The sequence below is a fragment of the Lissotriton helveticus genome, chromosome 5_1, assembly GCF_964261635.1.
Source record: "Lissotriton helveticus chromosome 5_1, aLisHel1.1, whole genome shotgun sequence".
NCBI lineage: Eukaryota > Metazoa > Chordata > Amphibia > Caudata > Salamandridae > Lissotriton > Lissotriton helveticus.
The window spans coordinates 748,311,242-748,330,775 of NC_136065.1; the positions used below are offsets into that span (position 1 = coordinate 748,311,242).

General features: G+C 43.0%; 1 protein-coding gene across 5 annotated transcripts in view; it reads left to right on the forward strand.

Moving 5' to 3' along the window:
* The first annotated feature begins 2,133 nt into the window (after window positions 1–2,133).
* NRBF2 (nuclear receptor binding factor 2) overlaps window positions 2,134–19,534 on the forward strand; it is a 329,426-nt gene continuing 312,025 nt past the window's right edge. For 4 of the 5 annotated variants that reach the window (XM_078643212.1, XM_078643213.1, XM_078643214.1 and 1 more), the window contains exon 1: window positions 2,134–2,271. In XM_078643212.1, coding sequence (XP_078499338.1) covers window positions 2,242–2,271 — 30 coding nt within the window. In that variant the 5' untranslated portion in view covers window positions 2,134–2,241. The remainder of the gene's footprint in view (window positions 2,272–19,534) is intronic. The other variant, XM_078643216.1, reaches the window with a different exon arrangement.

Below are 19,534 nucleotides of genomic sequence, written 5' to 3' on the forward strand. Positions count from 1 at the left end.
GGATGGAGTGAGTGAGAGGGATGGAGTGAGTGAGAGGGATGGAGTGAGTGAGAGGGAGGGAGTGAGTGAGAGGGAGGGAGGGAGAGGGATGGAGTGAGTGAGAGGGAGGGAGGGAGTGAGCGGGAGGGATGGAGTGAGTGAGAGGGAGTGAGTGAGTGAGTGAGAGGGAGGGAGTGAGTGAGTAGGAGGGAGTGAGTGAGAGGGAGGGAGGGAGTGAGAGGGAGGGAGTGAGTGGGAGGGAGTGAGTGAGAGGGAGTGAGTGAGAGGGGGTGTGAGTGAGAGGGAGGGAGTGAGTGAGAGGGATGGAGTGAGTGAGTGGGAGGGAGTGAGTGAGTGGGAGGGAGGGAGGGAGGGAGTGAGAGGGAGTGAGAGAGTGAGTGAGAGGGAGTGAGTGAGGGAGTGAGAGGGAGTGAGTGAGAGGGAGTAAGTGAGTGAGTGAGAGGGAGGGAGTGAGTGGGGGAGGGAGTGAGAGGGAGTGAGTGAGTGAGAGGGAGTAAGTGAGTGAGTGAGAGGGAGTGCGTGAGAGTGAGTGAGTGGGAGTGAGTGAGTGGGAGTGAGTGGGAGAGGGAGTGAGTGGGAGAGGGAGGGAGTGAGTGAGACGGAGAGGGAGTGAGTGAGACGGAGAGGGAGTGAGACGGACAGGGAGGGAGAGGGAGTGAGACAGAGAGGGAGGGAAAGGGAGGGATAGGGAGGGAGACGGAGAGGGAGGGAGACGAGAGAGGGAGGGAAAGGGAGGGAGACGGAAAGGAAGAAAGACGGAGAGGGAGTGAGAGAGAGGGAAAGGTTGGGAGACTGATAGGGAGTGAGATGAGGGAAAGGGAGGGAGACTGATGGAGAATGACATGGAGGGAAAGGGAGGGAGACTGATGGGGATTGCGATGGAGGGAAAGGGAGGGAGACTGATGGGGAGTGAGATGGAGGGAAAGGGAGGGAAATGGAGGGAGAGGGAGGGAAAGGGAGGGAGAGGGAGGGAAAGGGAGGGAGTGAGAGGGAGGGAAAGGGAGGGAGACGGAGAGGGAGTGAAAGGGAGGGAGACGGAGGAGTGAGAGGGAGGGAGAGGGAGGGAGAGGGAGGGAAAGGGAGGGAGACGGAGAGGGATTGAGAGGGAGTGAGAGGGAGGGAAAGGGAGGGAGACTGATAGGGAGTGAGAGGGAGGGAGAGGGAGGGAAAGGAAGGGAAATGGAGGGAGAGGGAGGGAGAGGGAGGGAAAGGGAGTGAAAGGGAGTGAGACGGAGAGTGAGACGGAGAGTGAGTGAGAGGGAGGGAAAGGGAGGGAGACGGAGAGGGAGGGAGAGAGAGGGAGGGAATGAGAGGGAGGGAATGAGAGAGAGGGAGTGAGAGAGAGGGTGTGAGACAGTCAGAGTGAGACAGAGGAAGACAGGAGAGAGGGAGGGAGAGAGGGAGAGAGAGCTAGACAGAGGGAGAGAGAGCTAGAGAGAGGGAGGGAGACCAAGAGAGAAAGAGAGAGAGAGATGTGTGTATGCTGGGACGGCTCAGTGGACGAAGGCATCCGCTGCAGGGACCTGTGATCAACCTCATGGTCAGTTTTATGTTGTTGCTCTAGCCCCGCCCCCTCCCCCACTGACCCCGCCCGCCACCGGTGCGGCCCTCGGACACAAACCAAGCTGTAGATTTGGCCCCCGAGAGAAAGTTTGTGAGTACCCATGGTTTAGAGAGAAGGTGGGAAATGCACCCGCCTTTGGCCAATTGCAGGCTTTCAATGTTTGAAAGCCACACGCAAAGGCCAATGGAATGTGTGGGAGGAGGCCGACCAACACGGAGAAGTCTCTTGGAAGCTGGAGTGATTCCAAGAGGCTCTCTCCTGAAGTAGCGCATGCGAGTTGCTCTAGGCGAGACCTAAAAAGGAATGTGTCCTTGTTTAACATAGCTGGTGCTCATGTAAAGCGCTCCCATACCTTCGGGTCAAGTTTACGTTATATAGATCTGCAACAAACAAAAAAAAACGAGTCAGCGCAGCCCCTACGGCCCACGTCAGTGGAGAAAAAATTGATCGACAATGCCAAAAATGTCAAAAACTTCTTGGCAGACATAACTAGTCGATGTTGGCTTACTTTTGTAACCTTTTAAGGTCGGTGTATCAGCTTGATGTGTTTTAGGCTTCTTTCTGGAGGAGAAAGAGCGTATTTTATAACTTGATAACGCGGAAATTCGGTGAGGATTTGCTTAAAGACGCCACCTGGGAAAAGTGAGTGTCGTGTCTGGGGACCCACGCTAAACTACATGGAAGTGATGGATAGTCCTCTGAACGCGGTGAGTGTTAATTTCGCTCGTGAAATCAAAGAACCTTTGGTGTTGACTACCAACCTCCGTTTCACGCTGCCTGCACCCGCTTTCTGCCCCCGGCAGCCACTTTAATGATGGCACAGCAACATTCTATCTACCACTGCATCTCCCGTGATAATCGTACAGAGTCGTAATGGTGATCTGGCAGGTCCCTCTCTCGCCGTCAACATCGTACAGGCTAGTTGTTGTATGGAATGCAATGCATATTATCTCAGTAAATATCATTGTTGGAATTGCATTTGTCATCGGTCTATTGCCAGGTGACGGGATTGGAATGAAAGGCATGGTACAGAAACGGCGTGTAGCAGGCTGGTTGAAGATACGTGCTCCCTTTTTCCTCACCTGTGGGTTTATTTATGTACATGAATAAAACCTTTTATTTTTATCAACTCATCGGCTAATTACCATCTTTATAAATGTCGACGAGCGGGAAGAATGGTGTTCACCCACTGTGAAGAATAACTGGAAAATTCGAGCTCAAGCTTAACCAACCCGTCACTAATTTACGCCTGGCGCTGGTGTAACAAGGCCAATTTCCATTATAAAAACAAAGCGCCAACGACGCTTGACAGACATATTGGATCGGGACGTAGGGTTTTATCTGGTTTTAGCCCGTCGTTCAGCATTTCGATTTGTGGCAGAATAAAGCGTATCAGTGATACACGCACTTCTCATTTTGAATTGCGATTCAACATTTTATGGCAGCGACCTCTTATTGTGCACCCTTTGTTTTGTGTGCATGGTTAAACCGTGATGCGTACGCTTGGACTTTTTCAAGTACAGCGCAGTGATTCGCACACTCAGTTCTGATGCGTAACTATTTGCGTCAGTGATGCGCACACCTTGGTTTTGTTTTTCATTTTTGATCAAATACATATTACTTCTGGATGTTAGTTCTGCGTGTCCTGATGCACATGACTGGGACAATTTAAGTTAGTTCAAGTGTACTTTAAAAAAAAAAAATTGATACATCTTCATCGGTAGTACAAGATTTATTTTATTTTTTTTTGCTTCAAGGAAAATTTGTTTGGTGTGGTTTACTCTTGTTTCTTAAGGTAAAAATAGTACTGTGTAATTTTTACTTGGCATCAGTAACAGTTTGCATATTCCTGCTCATTTTGGTTATATAGGGAATATCTTCCTTTCATAAAAGTCGTAATTGCAATTGGGTTGTCATGGCAAATTCACAAACGTGAAGCTACCGTCTATATATTTTTAGTGATACCTGGGAAACCAGTACTTATTTGGAAGAAATGGTATAAAACTTTCAAGAACTACTTGATTGCCATTGATGGTAAAAAATAAAATTGTGCTGATAGGAAGAACACACTTTTATTCCCCTATTTAGGATCAGCAGCTATTGAAATATTTGAAAACTTACCATTTATAACCGCACCGGCAGATCAAGGTGATAGTTGGGATATATTTAAGGAAGCTGTTGCGAGATTAGAAAAACAATTTACTGATAAACCTAATGGGGTGATGAAGCGCCATGTTTTTCATAAAAGGAAGCAGTTTGGAGAGGAATCAGTCGAAGAATATGTTTCAGCATTGAGTACTTGCAGCTAATTGTGAATTTGGGGCCAATATGGACATCTGTATAAGAGATACATTTGTGTTTAACTGTGAGTCCAAGAAAATCCAGGAAAGGTTAGTGGCCTATCGTAATCCCACTTTAGCTGAAGTGTTAGATATAGGTAAGGGTATAGAGAGCTCTATCTGTTCAGTTATCTAAAGTTTTGCGTTCAGAAGACAGTAGTATCAACAGCCCTGTATGTGCAATTCAGATGGAGTAGAAAATGTTTACATCTAGTGGTATCAAATCTAACTGGTTGTTATAGATGTGGATCCAAGTCACATCTTGCTAATAGCACAGAGTGTCCAGCTGCTAGGAGGAGGTGCAATAAAAGCAATAAACGTGGTCATTTCCAAAGCGTGTGCAGAAGCATGAAGAGTGGGACAATTACAAGTGTTAATGCAGTCAGTGAAGTGAATGACAATTTGTAGAATTTAATTCTCACATTGTATGACCCACAAGGATGCTTTGATGTGAATGTTGTGGGTGTAGATTTTAAAGCACCTTTAGGGAAGGTATGTATTGGATTTCAACTTGGAAGTAATGGCAGACTCAGGATCCCCTATTACTTTTGTTTCTGATGTTAACTTTAAGAAAAAATAGGAATGTGTGCATTTAAAAGAAATGGATATCAATCCTAAGGCGTTTGGCAATTTTGACTTCGAAATGTTTGGTTATTTTGAAGATGATTAGCAATTTCAAGGCCACAACATTTTTATTAAAATGTATGTTGCAGTTAATGGTAAAAACATCATGGGATTGTATAATTTGGGCAAACTGGGAGTAATGCTGTGCTCTGGCACTGACTGTCCTATTGTATTACAAGATTTTTCTGTGAACCAAATTGACGTTCAGAATCCCAGGATAGATGACATCATAGCAAAGCACAATGCCGTGTTTACTGATGAAGTATGCCAAGTGAAGGGTTTTTCTCATCACATCAAGTTAAAACTAGCATTTGCAATGCAATAGGTCTCGCTTCTGCAGGGCTCGACAAATCTGAAAAATTGTACTAGTCCTGCAGGTCTAGTAACTTGGAAAATCCCCTCGACCCAACTGCAACCTACTTGACCTCTGTCTCTGAAAACGGAGCAAAAGTGAGAAGGATTTAAAGGCATATTTATTGCTCAGTCCCTTTGTGAGCAATACAAATGCCTTTAAATCTTGTGATCTTGTCACTTTTGCTCCGTTTTCAAAGACAGAGGACAAAAGTTAGCTTGTCTTCCTACTCGCCAGAAAGGGCGAGTAGGACCTAAAAATAGCTTATCCTCATCCATTCTCCCTCGCAAATGCGAGGGGGCGAGTGGATTTGTCGAGCCCTGTTTTGGAACCTTATCAATATTTAGTGATGCAGCACATTATCGCACATTATTGCAACGTAGATCTCCTTGGCTATAAATGTATTGTTGTGTAAGCGCGCCATCAAATATCAAAGCTGAAGCGTGTTGAAAGAGCTGCCTTCTAGATAATGTCTGATAAGGTTCTGCATTCTCTAATACTACTAATAAGTACTAAAATTATTTTAAATAGATACAAGAGATCTCACATCAAGCTGATTAAAATAACAGCTACTCAGTGCTCTTGAAAGGAAGCACTGATTTCTTGAAATCATGTAAAACAAATTGTCTTTTTCCTAAAGTTAAAGACACCAAGACAGAGAAGCATCAAGTTAGAATAAATACGCAGCAACCTGAACTAATGATGTATTTTTGACATAAGGAATAGCAAGTCACTCACTGTCTCTCCTGATGCTAAAAGCTGTCCCAGACGTGCTATGTCATGTGTTTGAAACCCGAGGCAATTCTGCAGATATGTACACTTTTCCTAACATTTCCCATGGGTGCTCTCTACAGTTCCACTTCTATTAAAGTCTTCTCCGAGCCATTCAGCTGCCTCCCTCTGTCCATAGGGCAGCGCTCGGCAGATCTGCATTCGGGTAGATTGGCTATCTTAGGTGGATGGTGTATAAATATATTAATAAATAATAAATAAATACATAAATGGTGCGACATGAAGGAAGGCGAGCATGCTAGTATAATCACTCACTAAACCATGGAGTCTGCAAAAGCTCCCCAAAAGCCCGGGGAAACAGAAGCTGCACGTGCTCGAACTGTTTGAAAGCAGGCAGGAGTAACGTTTATTGCTTGATTAGTTAAAATCAGTAAAATCGAAATTGGATATATAAAATTTTTTAAAAAGCTGATGGAACCTACCTTTGTTTAATAGATCATAATTACCATAACAAATGGTACCGGCTGACAGTAATCACCACATCACACCACATCTCAGGGAAGACCCAACTGTAGAAAAGGGCTGAATGTTCTCTCTCTTTAGTATAATGACATGGATGGTCATACCGCCGCAGTAGTTTTGTGGACTCGGCGGACATGAAATGCGCATCTGTGAAGAGATGGCCGATTCGATAGCTACTAGGAGGAACGCAGTGTTGACAGCTTGACCCAAAAGAACAATGAGTGAAATTGCTTGGGAGGAAATCAACACTCCAAAGAGGGCCAATTACAACGAAAGCACCAATAAAAAGGCAGTTTTCTATGATTGCCGCAACATGTAGCCAATGGCAATCAGATGTGTGCATGCCTAAATCTGGTGTAGTGAGTTTTGTGCCTATGTACTGGAATTTTAACTCCATAAACCAGCCTAGTCAGAAGTTGGAAATATACTTGTCTCTCTCAGTTGTTGGAAATGTACTTAATTGAATTTTGCGTGGCATTACAATTCACATATTGATAATTGCATTTTAGTTTCACACACAAATAGCGCACACCTTTTCATTTTTAGACAGAAGGCATTACACAATTTGTCCAGACAGAAGGCATTACACAATTTGTCCAGATACAAACAATTTACAGTCAAGTGCATGCACCAAGATTCTAAGCAGGGCTGCTGGAAATATGTGATTCTGTGCTGGGAAGTTGTCAGCATACCTATGGGTTTATCTCACTTGCTACACAATTGTCAGGCTACAAGAGTTCAATTTTGTGATACAGCATGTTTCTGGTGGGAAGAATATAACAGCCGATTGTTTTATCAAGCTTACAATAAAAAAAAGAAATTGTGAGGAAAAAGTTGTCGATCAGCATGTGTGTGGTTCCCGTTGTGGATGTGTTATACAGTTGTAATGGCAAGATTTCTGAAATGGAGTGTATAAAGTTTTTCCAAAGAAGATGTGATATTGAATAAAGTCAAACAATATGTTGTCACTGGGTGGCCACCCAGTAGAAATATGGACTCTGGGCTGCAAAGGTATGCTCAAGTGTTTAGTGACATTAGCATTGAGAATGACATACTGGTGAGACGTGATCTGTTTGTTCCTCCTGTGGGTCTTACGACCAAACCTATTGAGTTGGCTCGTTATGGTCATCTTGGTGTATCTGGTACACAAAGGTCACTTAAACAGTACTATTGGTGGCCCAGAATGGATGCTAAAGTGGAAAGGTTTGTGGATGCTTGTAAAGTGTGTGTGCAGCCAGACAAGCATTGGAAGGTGTCTTGTCAAACTGTTGGTCTACAAAGGGAGAAAATATCTATCTATTCAGGGCCTTATGAGGTCTTAGGCAGACAACACAGATTTTTGAGAGTACTTGTGGCCAATTCTTCTAAATGGATCTATCATACTTTTGTTGAGAACCGCAACACTGATGAGGTTTCTACATTTTTGGAAGAAGTTTTTTAAATTGAAAGCTTTCCCAAGTTACTAATGTCTGACAACTGTGTTCAGTTTATTTCATCCAAGATGGTGCAATTTCTCAATAAATGTGGTATTCCTGCTGAAAGAGCTCCTTTAATATTGTACCAAAGCAAATGGTTAGTTGAAAAGGTCTAACAGGTTTATTAAAAGGCATACAAGCTGCTCTTGAAAGTTTAAAGTGATATGTTTAACTTCCTTTAAAGAAACACTGTGGAGTTATCACACCACATCACACCTCATTCAGTGACCGGAGAGTCTCCTTATTTTCTGATGTACCTCTTTATCTCCTGATTTTGATACCAGTGTTCTCAAGAATTATGAGGATGTTGTGAGAAAAGTTGAGGAGAACTTGAATGATGCTCAATCGAAAGACAAAAAATATAATGATAATTGCATACGAGAAAATCCAAGTCGATTTGTGCAGGGGACGTATCACAAAACCTAGCTTACAACGAAAGGGGAATTCTAGGTATTCTGCATCGGTGCAAGTTGTTGAAGTACAAAGAAGGACAAAGTGCGGCTGACCACGGATCAGCACATCAAATTCTAGATGGAAATAAACAATTAGAGAGTCTGTGCAACTACTTCCAGAGTTCGCCACACTTCTGCTCCACTGGAAACCAGATAGGCAAACTTTATGCGAAAAGGAAGGTGCACCAGAACAAAGTCAGTAAGCTTCAAGTTTATCCAAAATATCTTTATTGTCGTTGAAGTAAAAATTTGGATATCACCAACTCCTTTCGTTCCACAGCTGGAACTTCCATCAGTGCTGAAAGAATATAATATATACAAAACCACACGTAAATCACACTGAACATAAAACAAAAACACTAATATGTACAATATAAATAAATATATCTAAAGACAATGCAGACGTGATCAATAACATTGACTGAATGGCACAAACCACTATGCTACACATGAAATGGGTATAAAAACATCATAGATTACAAGACAAAACTAAAAACAAATAAAGACTTGACAATGTACATAAACATTGTCAAATACAAAACACTGCTGTTATACATTTAGACAATCAAAAAGGTGTCACAATGATTTTAACTTGACACACAACTCATAAAAACAGCCCAACATGGACAGTCCATCAGTTAAGTGCAGTATAAATTTAGATTCAGTACATATGTACATATTTAAAAGCGTGATTCCGAGAGGCACACACAGGTGAAATAACAGAGAGAAAAAAATCAAAAAAGAGAAGAAACAAAGAAAATATAAGGTTGGACACAAAGCTGACCACGAGCGACGCAGTATTAACCAATAGTGACCAACGATTGTTGTACCAACGTCGCCATGCATATAGATATGTCTATGCACTACTACTTGATAACCATGCCAGTGAAAGGAAGTCAAACAGAAAGAAGTCAGATAAGACAGACTATGATTCTCACCTAGGCTATTTCAATCCAGGCACGATCCGTCTGTGTACTTCAAACAAGGTTCTCTTAGGCCATATAAGCTAGAAGATATCATACGATCTAAGGAGGAAGACAGTAGAATATTAGCTTTCAATTGGATGGGGTAAGAAAAATTGCACCCATGTCATAGGTGAGCACCCAAATGCACCCCCACAGGGCCACAAAACCAGAGTAACTCTCAGGACAGTGTCTTACCTCAATAATAATTAGTGTGCTTGCAAATTCTACAGCTTTGAATAACAATTAATAATCCAACTCGCCAACAACCAGCCTGAGGAAGCCGCTAATTTTTCCAACTGTATGCGGGCGGTGGCAGGATGGATGAATAGCAACTGCCTCCGCAAAAATTTGGGAATTATGATCGATGCTGAGCTTTCCTTTAAGCAACAAATTAATAAAACTACTGGAAAATGCTTCGGAATATTGAAAACTCTCCGCAAAGTTCTCGATCTGCTCCCCTTCGGTGCCAGGAAGAAACTTATCCATGCCCTGGTCACGCCACATTTGGATTATGGTAATGCCCTTCTTCTTGGCTTGAGCAAAAAAGGCATTCAACAGCTACAGGGTATCCAAAATGCCGCAGCCCGCTTGGTACTCAATCTCCCACGCAGGGCATCCGGTAAGACAGCTTTGCGTAAACTTCATTGGCTCCCCATTGTGGAGCGCATTAAATTTAAGGCACTTTGTATGGCCCATCGTATTGCCCAGGGAAAAGGCCCCAACTATCTGCAAAGACTCCTTACTATCCACCGCCCCACCCGAAATCTCAGATCCGCCGGAGTGATGTTATTCCAACTTCCCCGTGTTCACAAAACCAGAATGGGAGGTAGCTCCTTCCGTTTCTTGGCTTGCAAACACTGGAATAGCCTTCCCCTAAACCTTCGTATGGAGCCCTCCGAAACGAGATTTAGACAATATTTAAAAACTTATCTCTTCCCCAAATAAATAATACCCTTGTACTTTCTTTCTCATCTGGGAGTAGTAGCATTCCAGCGCGGGGACACACCGTCATAGGTGTAACCAAGCGCTTTAAAAATGGTTTTATTATTATTATTTATTATTAACAACCCACAGTTCGGGAAACTGTGTAGTCCAAATAGAGGAAGGACGTGTTATCATTACGCTCTTCTCACATCAAATCAATTGTGAGTCCAAACATCAATGTTCTAAACAAGCATCAAAGGACCATAATTCTAAGCAATTTTGTTCAAAAGAGACCTATATCTATATACATTACATAATTGCAAGAGAGAGAGTATCCTGATCTATTCAATATGCATGCACAATCTCGCAGTCAAAGAATCTTAGAAGTTGTCATACCTCAATATAAATTATAAAGTGGTTATGGGTTGAGTATTTCAATCAGCATCCCTCTTTTCTGGTGGGCATTGTATTGGCCAGTATCCTATTGTAGAAATTGACATATATCCACACTTTAGTGATTCAAGTGTAGCGTCCACCATTGATAGAGCGCGCAGGTCACCGACTAATATTTTACCATATACGTATCGGGCCCATAAAAATCCATTCTCCATAATCATAAATCAGGTAACCTTACGTTCTACTACCAGTATCCCAGTTCCTTCCTATTTTACTTCCAGTGTACCCGACTTACCAATCCACCGTTACTGGTACCTATTGAACACAATGGATCAGAGAGCTAGCTGTGAAGAAAGGCAGATACCAAAAATACCTTTTCTATATTTTGCACTCATAAAATAATCACAGACTCAGGAAGTTTTAAAACCTTTATCTAAACTTCATCAGATTCTGATAGCATAAGATTTACAATGAGTAAGCAATCAATAACCAAGATCACAAAGAGCACGTATCCATAAAGGAAGTAAATGAAACCAACCATTTTTGAGTCTAAAGGAAGGTAAGAACAGGGAACATGCTAGGCAGCAGTTTCAGAATTTAGACTTAATATGGAGAGACTAAAGGACGGGTAAAGAAAAGGAACATCTATATATCATGAACTGACAACAGGAATGTACTCAAAGGATGGGTAAGAAATGGAACATGCTAGAATAACAACCATTAATGTATGACTTGTTCATTTAGCAGTGCGAAAAGCATGGAAATCAAATATGCAAGAGTATGACTTTATTTAAAGCAAAAGAAAGGGAAATATAGAAGGTGCAGAGTAGACTTTCAGCACTATATTTACCTAGTATGGTGTGAAGACCAACCCTGACCACGGGTCCGTTAAGGACGGGAAAAACCCCAAGGGAAGACAGTCGCCAGTAGGACAGCAAGTACGGAAGGGACACCCCAGGACAGGACAGGAAACCCAGATTAGGATCAGGACAGGACCACCAAGGCACGACCAGAACCCGCAGTTCGGAAGCAACGCCTGCGCTCCACCCTCTCTGCAGTTAGCAGTCAAAACCCCGATTGGGTTATCGAATGCCCCAGCAAAGTGCTCCGCCAGCACTTAAGGTTTCCAAACTAAACCCTTGAGTCTATGGAAATTTCGGACAGAGTGCTCCGCAGCCCTCTGTATCAAGTCACCTATTGAGTGCGTTGGGTCAGTGACAGGTCAGCTATTCGGACAAGTCGGACAAATTCGCTAGCTAAACCTAGGCTAGTTATACTGTTTTCGGGTCAGTGTACCACCCCCAAAATGCTGCAAGTGTAAGAATCCCCAATTTCGATTGGTCCTCAAGTAGGATAGGTTAACACACCACAACATTTCACCTTTACAAGACTTCATTTGCATGATCTGGGACCGCCTATTTGAATTTGGGGTTCCCATGACATGTTCTACAAAATACAATGGATTATATACAATTGTTGCATTTGCAGGACAGTTCAGCTTCGCTCTGCTGGGTTGCAGGTCACTTTCTCAGGAGCATCTTGGCTGTGGCTGCCAGCTGGCTGAGTTCCACTGGTACAAGGTTTTTTTCCCTCTGCCAGGATGACATGCGCTGTAGGGACTTCCAAGATGGGGTTTGCTTCCCTCCCAGGCCCAAGAGTTACGATACATGAAAAGTAAGCGAAAACAAATTAAAACACAGAAATAAATGAATACACTGTATACCAGGAATCCCTATATGACTCCCCTTACTTTATACTAACTTATAGTATTAATATTAGTGCAAACGAACAGTAGCGCAAAAGCAGCAGCGCAAGCTTCGGCATGTGAGAACACAAAGCGGCCATCTTAATGCTAGTGCGCAAGTGCAAAGATTCCCACCAGAACTGCGAGTACGTCACGTCACGTGAGTGTGACTAACGCATGCGCAGAAGAAAACCCCGCCAAGCAGCGGCCATTTTAATGACAAGCGTTGTTAATGTTAATACACACATATGCAAGCGTCTCTGGGACACCCAAAATGTCAGAATAACAGGGAAATTAGTAAGACAAACATGTTGAGTTAATTCATTATAGTTATTCGAGGTTCATGAGAACAAGCAAGTCGCGTAACGTGCGTATCCTTGCTCCATCAATCCCCTCTTTGATGATATTTACTATCATCACAAATAATAGAACCAGATGCCAACTTTTTTACATTTTTCCCAGTTCAATCTCTTCCAACATTCGATTCAATTTCTCTTTAGTTTCTTTGTTAGGGTGAGAATTCTTCACCCTTTTATAAATTTGATTATTCAGTTCCTCGAATTCAAGTTCATCCACATTCCGTTTCACGCCTCTCTTGTTCACAGTATATTTCTTTTGGGGTTTGTGACATTTGCAACAGACAAATATGAGGAATATGACAAACCCTATTCCTGCAATTGGCATCAGTACCTTAAACAACAAACCTTTAACTAAATTGGAAAACCAATGCGTAACAACTGCTTACAGCTTAATGCAAAAAAGACCGAGGTCCTGATTGTGGGGAAGCAGGCGGAACTCTGGGGAGACCAGTGGTGGCCTCTCGAACTGGGGGCGATGCCTATCCCAGTGGAAGAAGTAAAAAATCTGGGGGTATGGCTGGATTCTAACCTCTCCTTTGCCAGCCATACAAAGAAGACAGCAGCCACCTGCTATGGCATTCTGCGAGGACTTAGACCAGTTCTCAAATTTTTCGACCCTCCCACACGTCAACTGGTGGTTCAGGCCTCTATCCTCTCACGGATAGACTACGGGAGTGCCTTGCTCCTTGGAGTCAATCAGGCTGAGGCGACGAGGCTCCAGAGGGTGCAGAATGCTGCTGCACGGGCCATTGTAGGTCTTCCGAGACGATGTACTGTCTCTCCTGTCTTGGCCTCTCTACACTGGCTTCCGGTCAGACAGAGAATCAAATTCAAGGTTCTCTGTCTGGCATTTAAGATCTTAAAGCTTTCTTCTCCTCCGGCCTTGACAGGCCATATTTCTTCTTATGTCCCCACGCGATCCCTCAGATCCGAAGCCCAGTATCTGGCGAACAAGCCTAGGTTCAGGCTTAGCAGGATGGGAGGACGTTCCTTCCGCGTGCTGGCGGCAGACTTATGGAATTCCCTTCCTGTTCATATTCGGGCCCTCAACAGCTTGACCCTTTTTAGAAGGGCCATCAAAACCCACTTGTTCATCTCTGTAGGCTAATATCCCCCTCTGTCAGCTCTGATCTGTTGTGTTGTTGCATATGATCAGGCGCCAGGACGCCCCTTCGCTGGGGCAGCTGTTGCGCCTAATAAATGTTATTAACATAACATAACATAACAATGACCTACAGCGGAGAGACCATCAGTAAGTCTCTTCCAGGCACTATCAACCTCCAGTGGTTTGAGTTCCTTTTCCAAATTTGTAATGTTCCTTACATACCGTTTGAGTTCAACACTTTTGTCAGGTATGTAAGTGCAACAATGTTGCGCTTTCAACATTCTACAGACTCCGCCCTGTTTTGCTAATAAGGTGTCAAGGGCAAGTCGGTTCTGCAAAACCATATATCTGATCGCAACCATTTCGGTATTGATCATCAGAAATCCACTTGCAGTGTCAGTAGATAACCGATCCACTACTGTAGACAATTTGCAAATTCTGTGTGTGTTCAGAACCACTCCCACTGCAGGTATCGATGCACTAAATATACTACCCATTATTTCCCCTATACTTTCTCTTTTACTACGTACTAAACCGTTAGTGCTTTCACTGCTTCCAGCAATTTCATTCACATGGTATATTTTTGGGAAGACCATTCCAAAATAGCAGCTTCCATACCAGTGATCGGCAATTTGAAATAGGCCTTGTTTCCACATATGTAATAAATTCCGGGAAACACAGGTTCTGACCCATTTTTGAAACCCCGACCTCCAATTACCTTATAATTGTGTTCGCATTGACTGGAACCAATGAAAATGTTATTATAATAACTAGTCTTTTCTCGGTGAAGACAAAGTTTCCCTTTCCTTTCAAAATCCAGCAACAAAGTAGGATTAGCCCCACCATTTGAGGTGCTGCCCAGGTTTTCAGCCCATTTAGGAATTCCTTGCCTTTTTATCATTCCCCTTTCTTTGGAAACTTTCCCTTCTTTTCTCTGCCATGTTTGGAAACATTTTCTCTTGTTCATGTAATGAACAGGTCAAGTTATCTCTGTGCTTCACCTAAATCTATGGTACCTATAGTCCGAAAATATTCTCCCATATAACGTGTGACCTCACTTTTCGTATGTACAGGGTTCAGATTTCCACGTATAGGAAGTTCAGAAAATATCACGTCTGAGTTAGAGTAATAGTACTGTAATGGTCCTCTTTTATAGAATAAGCTAGCTAAAATACTACAAGAAATTCCATATGTTAATGGCAAGTGATGGTAGGTCACTCCCTCAGCTACAGAAGTAGGTAGCTTGATGCAAACATAACAATCTTCTATTTCCATGGCTTCTACATAATGTACTAACAGGTTTGCGAATACGTTTAAAAGAGTCCTGTTCTTGATTCTGTGATAATGTAGTCCTTCCTCATCTGGTGCTTCTAAGTCCATTTTAGTTTGTCTAACGCTAAGTACTTTCTCATGTCCATCTACACTGTGTGGTGTCAGTTAGTCAGTGTCTTTTGTCATAGTTTTTGTAGAGTCAATTTTAGTATCCTTACTCATCATATAAGGAATAGTAATGGTTAGTCCTATCCATAATATTAATACTAAAGCTACGCTACATATACATACTTTGCAGCATGTTTTACGGCAATTACCTCTAGGTCTTCCATTCACACTTGAATCACACATTTTTGCTCAAAAGAAGCTTTCCAACCCCTCTTTGTAACTTTACACAGGTTGCTTACACAGGGCAACTTCAGGTCGGTTCTTCTTCTTCGGTAGACTGGTCAGCATTCACTTCTTCGTCACTTTCGTCACTTATTTCAAGATCCTCAAATTCCTCTAACACCAGGTAAGTCCATTCAGGATCCTGATACTTTCCGTTCAGTCTTTTTATTCTGGCACTTCTTCGCTTAGTGTTTTCTCCAGTTGGCTCTGTTTTACTGGAAGCTTGCTTTCTTTGCTCAAGTTTCTCTTCTACTGTTTTTAGTCTCAGTCTCAGTTTCTTGATGTACCTTGGCTCTCTATTTTTCTTCTTGAGACTTTTAACTGGCACTGTTGTTGGGCTTTGGTCTAATGCTCTTTTATTTTCGTTCAGTTGTGGCACTTCTGCTTCTGTTTCCTCCCTTTCTATCTGACTAGTCCCAGGTCTTATTTCAGTTTCATCTGCCTGGTCGCTAAACTGGCCTTGTTCAGGAGTATGCTGGATTTGACTTTTGGACGTTTCAATTTCTGTGTCCTGAACACATTCGTCTATTTCTATCTGATCCTGTTCAAGCACTTCGAACCTTTGATTTTCTTCCGCTTGAACTTTCGCCCTATTTTCTATCTGTCCCTTTTCGATCTCAGGAGTCCTTGGAGGTGTGTTAATAACCTGTTCTGTCCCTACCTGACCTTCCTCCTCATCAGATTTGACATGGATTTCGATCTGATTATCTCCTTCTATTCCTGTCTCCTCCTCACTATCCCACTCTCTATCTGGGTATGTCTGGCTTCTGGTTCTTATTGGATCAACGGTCAGGTCGATTACTGGGATCCATGCATCTTGACTGGTGCTCGGTTGTTCATCATCAGCTACTTCAGGACCAACATCTTGAGACCCCTCAGCTGGACAACCTTCAGCGTCAGTTTCTCCGTCCTCTGTTACCTTCTTCGTATGACTGGCATGGATCCACTTTGGTACTCCTGCACACTTCACCGCGGTCGTGGTCACCAGAATCACTTGTCTTGGCTTTGCCCACTTCGGTGCAAGGCAACTCGATCGGGTGTGCTTTTTAAGTACCACCCAGTCACCTGGATTCAGTTTATGGACTGGAGTTTCTGGCCTGGCGACGGCGTCTTCCCCAATCTGGTGAGAGATAGAACGCACTTGGTTACCCAGTTGCTTGCAGTACTCTAGTACCAAATCATCAGAAATGCTTATCAGTTTGTGTCCTGGTACCCATGCTTGTCTCATTACTCTTCCCATCAGGATCTCATGGGGACTCAGGCCTGTTTTTCGGTCTGGAATACTTCTGATTCCCATCAGTACAAGAGGTAAAGCCTCTATCCAGTTCATGCCAGTAGATTCACACATCTTTCCTAGTCTCGACTTGATAGTGCCATTCAGTTGTTCCACCACTCCAGAAGCCTCTGGACGATATGCACAGTGCAGTTTTTGAGTAATTTTGAATGCTCCACAGATTTGATCAATTATTTCATTTTGAAAATGCCCACCTCTGTCCGATTCAATTGTGACTGGACCCCGTACCTAGGTATTAGTTCTCGTAATAACAATTTAGCTACAGTGATGGCATCATTCTTCTTGGCCGGGTAAGCCTCTACCCATTTTGAAAACAGGCAAACAATGACAAGGACGTACCTCATTCTTCTACAAGGGGGTAACTGAATGAAATCAATTTGAAATCTTATAAAAGGGCTTCTGCTTTTCCAATTTTTCCCAGGGCAACTACTGTTTTCTTCCCGGCATTGTACTGCTGACATGTCAAGCACCTCTGGCAGAGTCTCTCCGCTATCTTCCTGAATTTCGAATTGAACCATGTCTGTCGGAAGACACGAACCATGGCACCCTACCAATGTGTGTATCTCCATGTATTAGCCGGGCCATAGGAGTAAGCAAGCTGTCAGGCAATACAGGCATACCATCAGGGCATACAATGACACCATCCTCACTCCTCTGTTGACACCCAAACTTTCTCCATCTTCTCCTTTCCTTGGGTACTGCTGCATCCTGTAACTCTCTCAGCTCCTCCCATGTATGTACACTTTCAAACACCATAAGTTGGCAGCTGTTTCCGCTCCCTCCCAATTTGATATTGACTGACATTTGATGTCTTGTACAATGTTGGGCCAGTTGGTCAGCATATCGATTACCTACTGTCACATTGTCATCGCCAGATTTGTGAGCAGTACACTTGACCACTGCCAATTCTTTTGGTAACTGGATTGCTTCCAGTAATTCTTGTACCACTTTTCCATTTCTGATAGGAGTACCTGAAGAAGTCAGGAACTCTCTTTGCAGCCACAATTGGCCGAAGTCATGCACAACCCCGTAACCATACTGACTGTCCGTATATATGGTTACTCTTTTATTTTTCCCAACTTTACAGGCTCTGGCCAATGCAATCAATTCGGCTACTTGTGCAGACTTTACTCCAAATAGATAGGATGCTTCTACAGCACGTGATACTGTGACTACAGCATAGGCAGCACTTAAGCCTCCATTCTCGTGTCTCAAACATGAGCCATCCACAAACAGTTCGTAATCTTCTACCGGTAGAGGCATTTCCTTGATATCTGAGCGTGGTTTGGTTCTAAATTCTGTAAGGTCAATGCAGTCATGCTCAACCTCCCCCTTTGCTTCTGCAATCAGTGTATCTGGTAATAGGGTTGCTGGATTCAAAATGTTACAGCGAGTAATTGTTACATTTGCAGCACCCACAAGGATCCTCTCATATTTAGTCAGCCGACTAGGTGTGAGATACTGGGATTTTGTTCTGGTTAGTAAGATTACAACTGCATGTGGAACATACACAGTTACAGGATGTCCCATAATGATGGATTCACTCTGTTCAAGACTCGTGCAAGTTGCAGCTACTGCTTTCAGACATCCAGGTAATCCAGCGGCCACTGGATCCAAAGTAGCAGAAAAATATGCTACTGGACGTCTAGTCAAGCCATGCTCTTGAGTTAGGACTGACAGTGCACAATTGTCTCGTGTATCACAAAACAGTGCAAATTCCTTTGAATAGTCAGGCATTCCTAAGGCGGGGGCTGTACATAGACATTCTCGTAATTTTGTGAATGCTGTCATGCTTTCTTCATCCCATTCTACTGGGTCTTTTGCTCCTTTCCTTGTCATTTTTATCAATGGCTTGGCTAGTACTGCAAGTCTCACAATCCATTGTCTGCAGTATCCTACAACTCCAATGAACATTCTAATCTCTTTCTGAGTGTTTGGTAACTGCATATTTCGAATTATCCTAATTCTTTCTGAAGTAAGTTTCCTGATACCCTTCTCTATCTGGTGCCCCAGATATTTTACTGAAGAGGTACAAAACTGTAGTTTGTCAGGTGATACTTTGTGTCCTCTTTCACCTAAGTGGTTCAGTAAGGCAATGGTGTCAAAAACACAGTCTTTCTGATTTTTAGACGCCACCAAGAGGTCGTCTATATATTGTACCAAAACTGATTCTCCAGGTAAGACTAAGGATTCAAGGCACTTTTTCAGAATCTGATTAAAGATTGAGGGGCTTTCTGTATACCCCTGAGGGTCGCGATTCCAAACAAACACGTGACTGTCGAATTCAAATGAGAAAAGAAATTTGCTGTCGGGATGCAATGGGATTGAAAAGAATGCGTGACATAAGTCAATGACGGTGAACCATTCAGCATCCCACGGAATCTGATATAAAATCACTGCTGGGTTCGGAACAATAGGACAGCAAGGAACAACAATTTTGTTTACCTTTCGCAGGTCCTGCACTACCCTGTACTTACCACTAGGTTTCTTGATTCCAATTATGGGCGAGTTACATGGACTGCTCAACACCTTTTGTAAGATGTTTGCTTCCAGCAATCTTTTTATTTCAACGGCAACTCCTGCTTTCACTTCTGCACTCATTTTGTATGGTTTAGTATTTGGGTAAACTGCATCTTCCTTTATGGCTATTTTAATAGGGTCAACATTTGCCATTAGTCCTGCATCTTTTCCAGTGAAATCCCATACTTCTGGTTTCACTGTCTGTTGGAGTTCTTCAGGTAAGTCTTGTATCGTCAGTCTTTTAATTTCTGAGTCAGGTCTTATTAGCATTAATTTGTATATTCCATCTTCGTCTGGGGTTTGAATCTCGACGCCCTTGGGTGTGCAAAAGATAGTACAGTTCATTTTGCACAACAAATCACGTCCCAGTAGGTTTACAGGACTGGAATCACAGACAACAAATCTGTGCATTTCTTTGAAATTCCCTATTGTAATCTCCATGGGCTCAGTAACTGGGGTACTAATCAATTGATTAGATACGCCCACCACTTGGATCGCTTCTCCC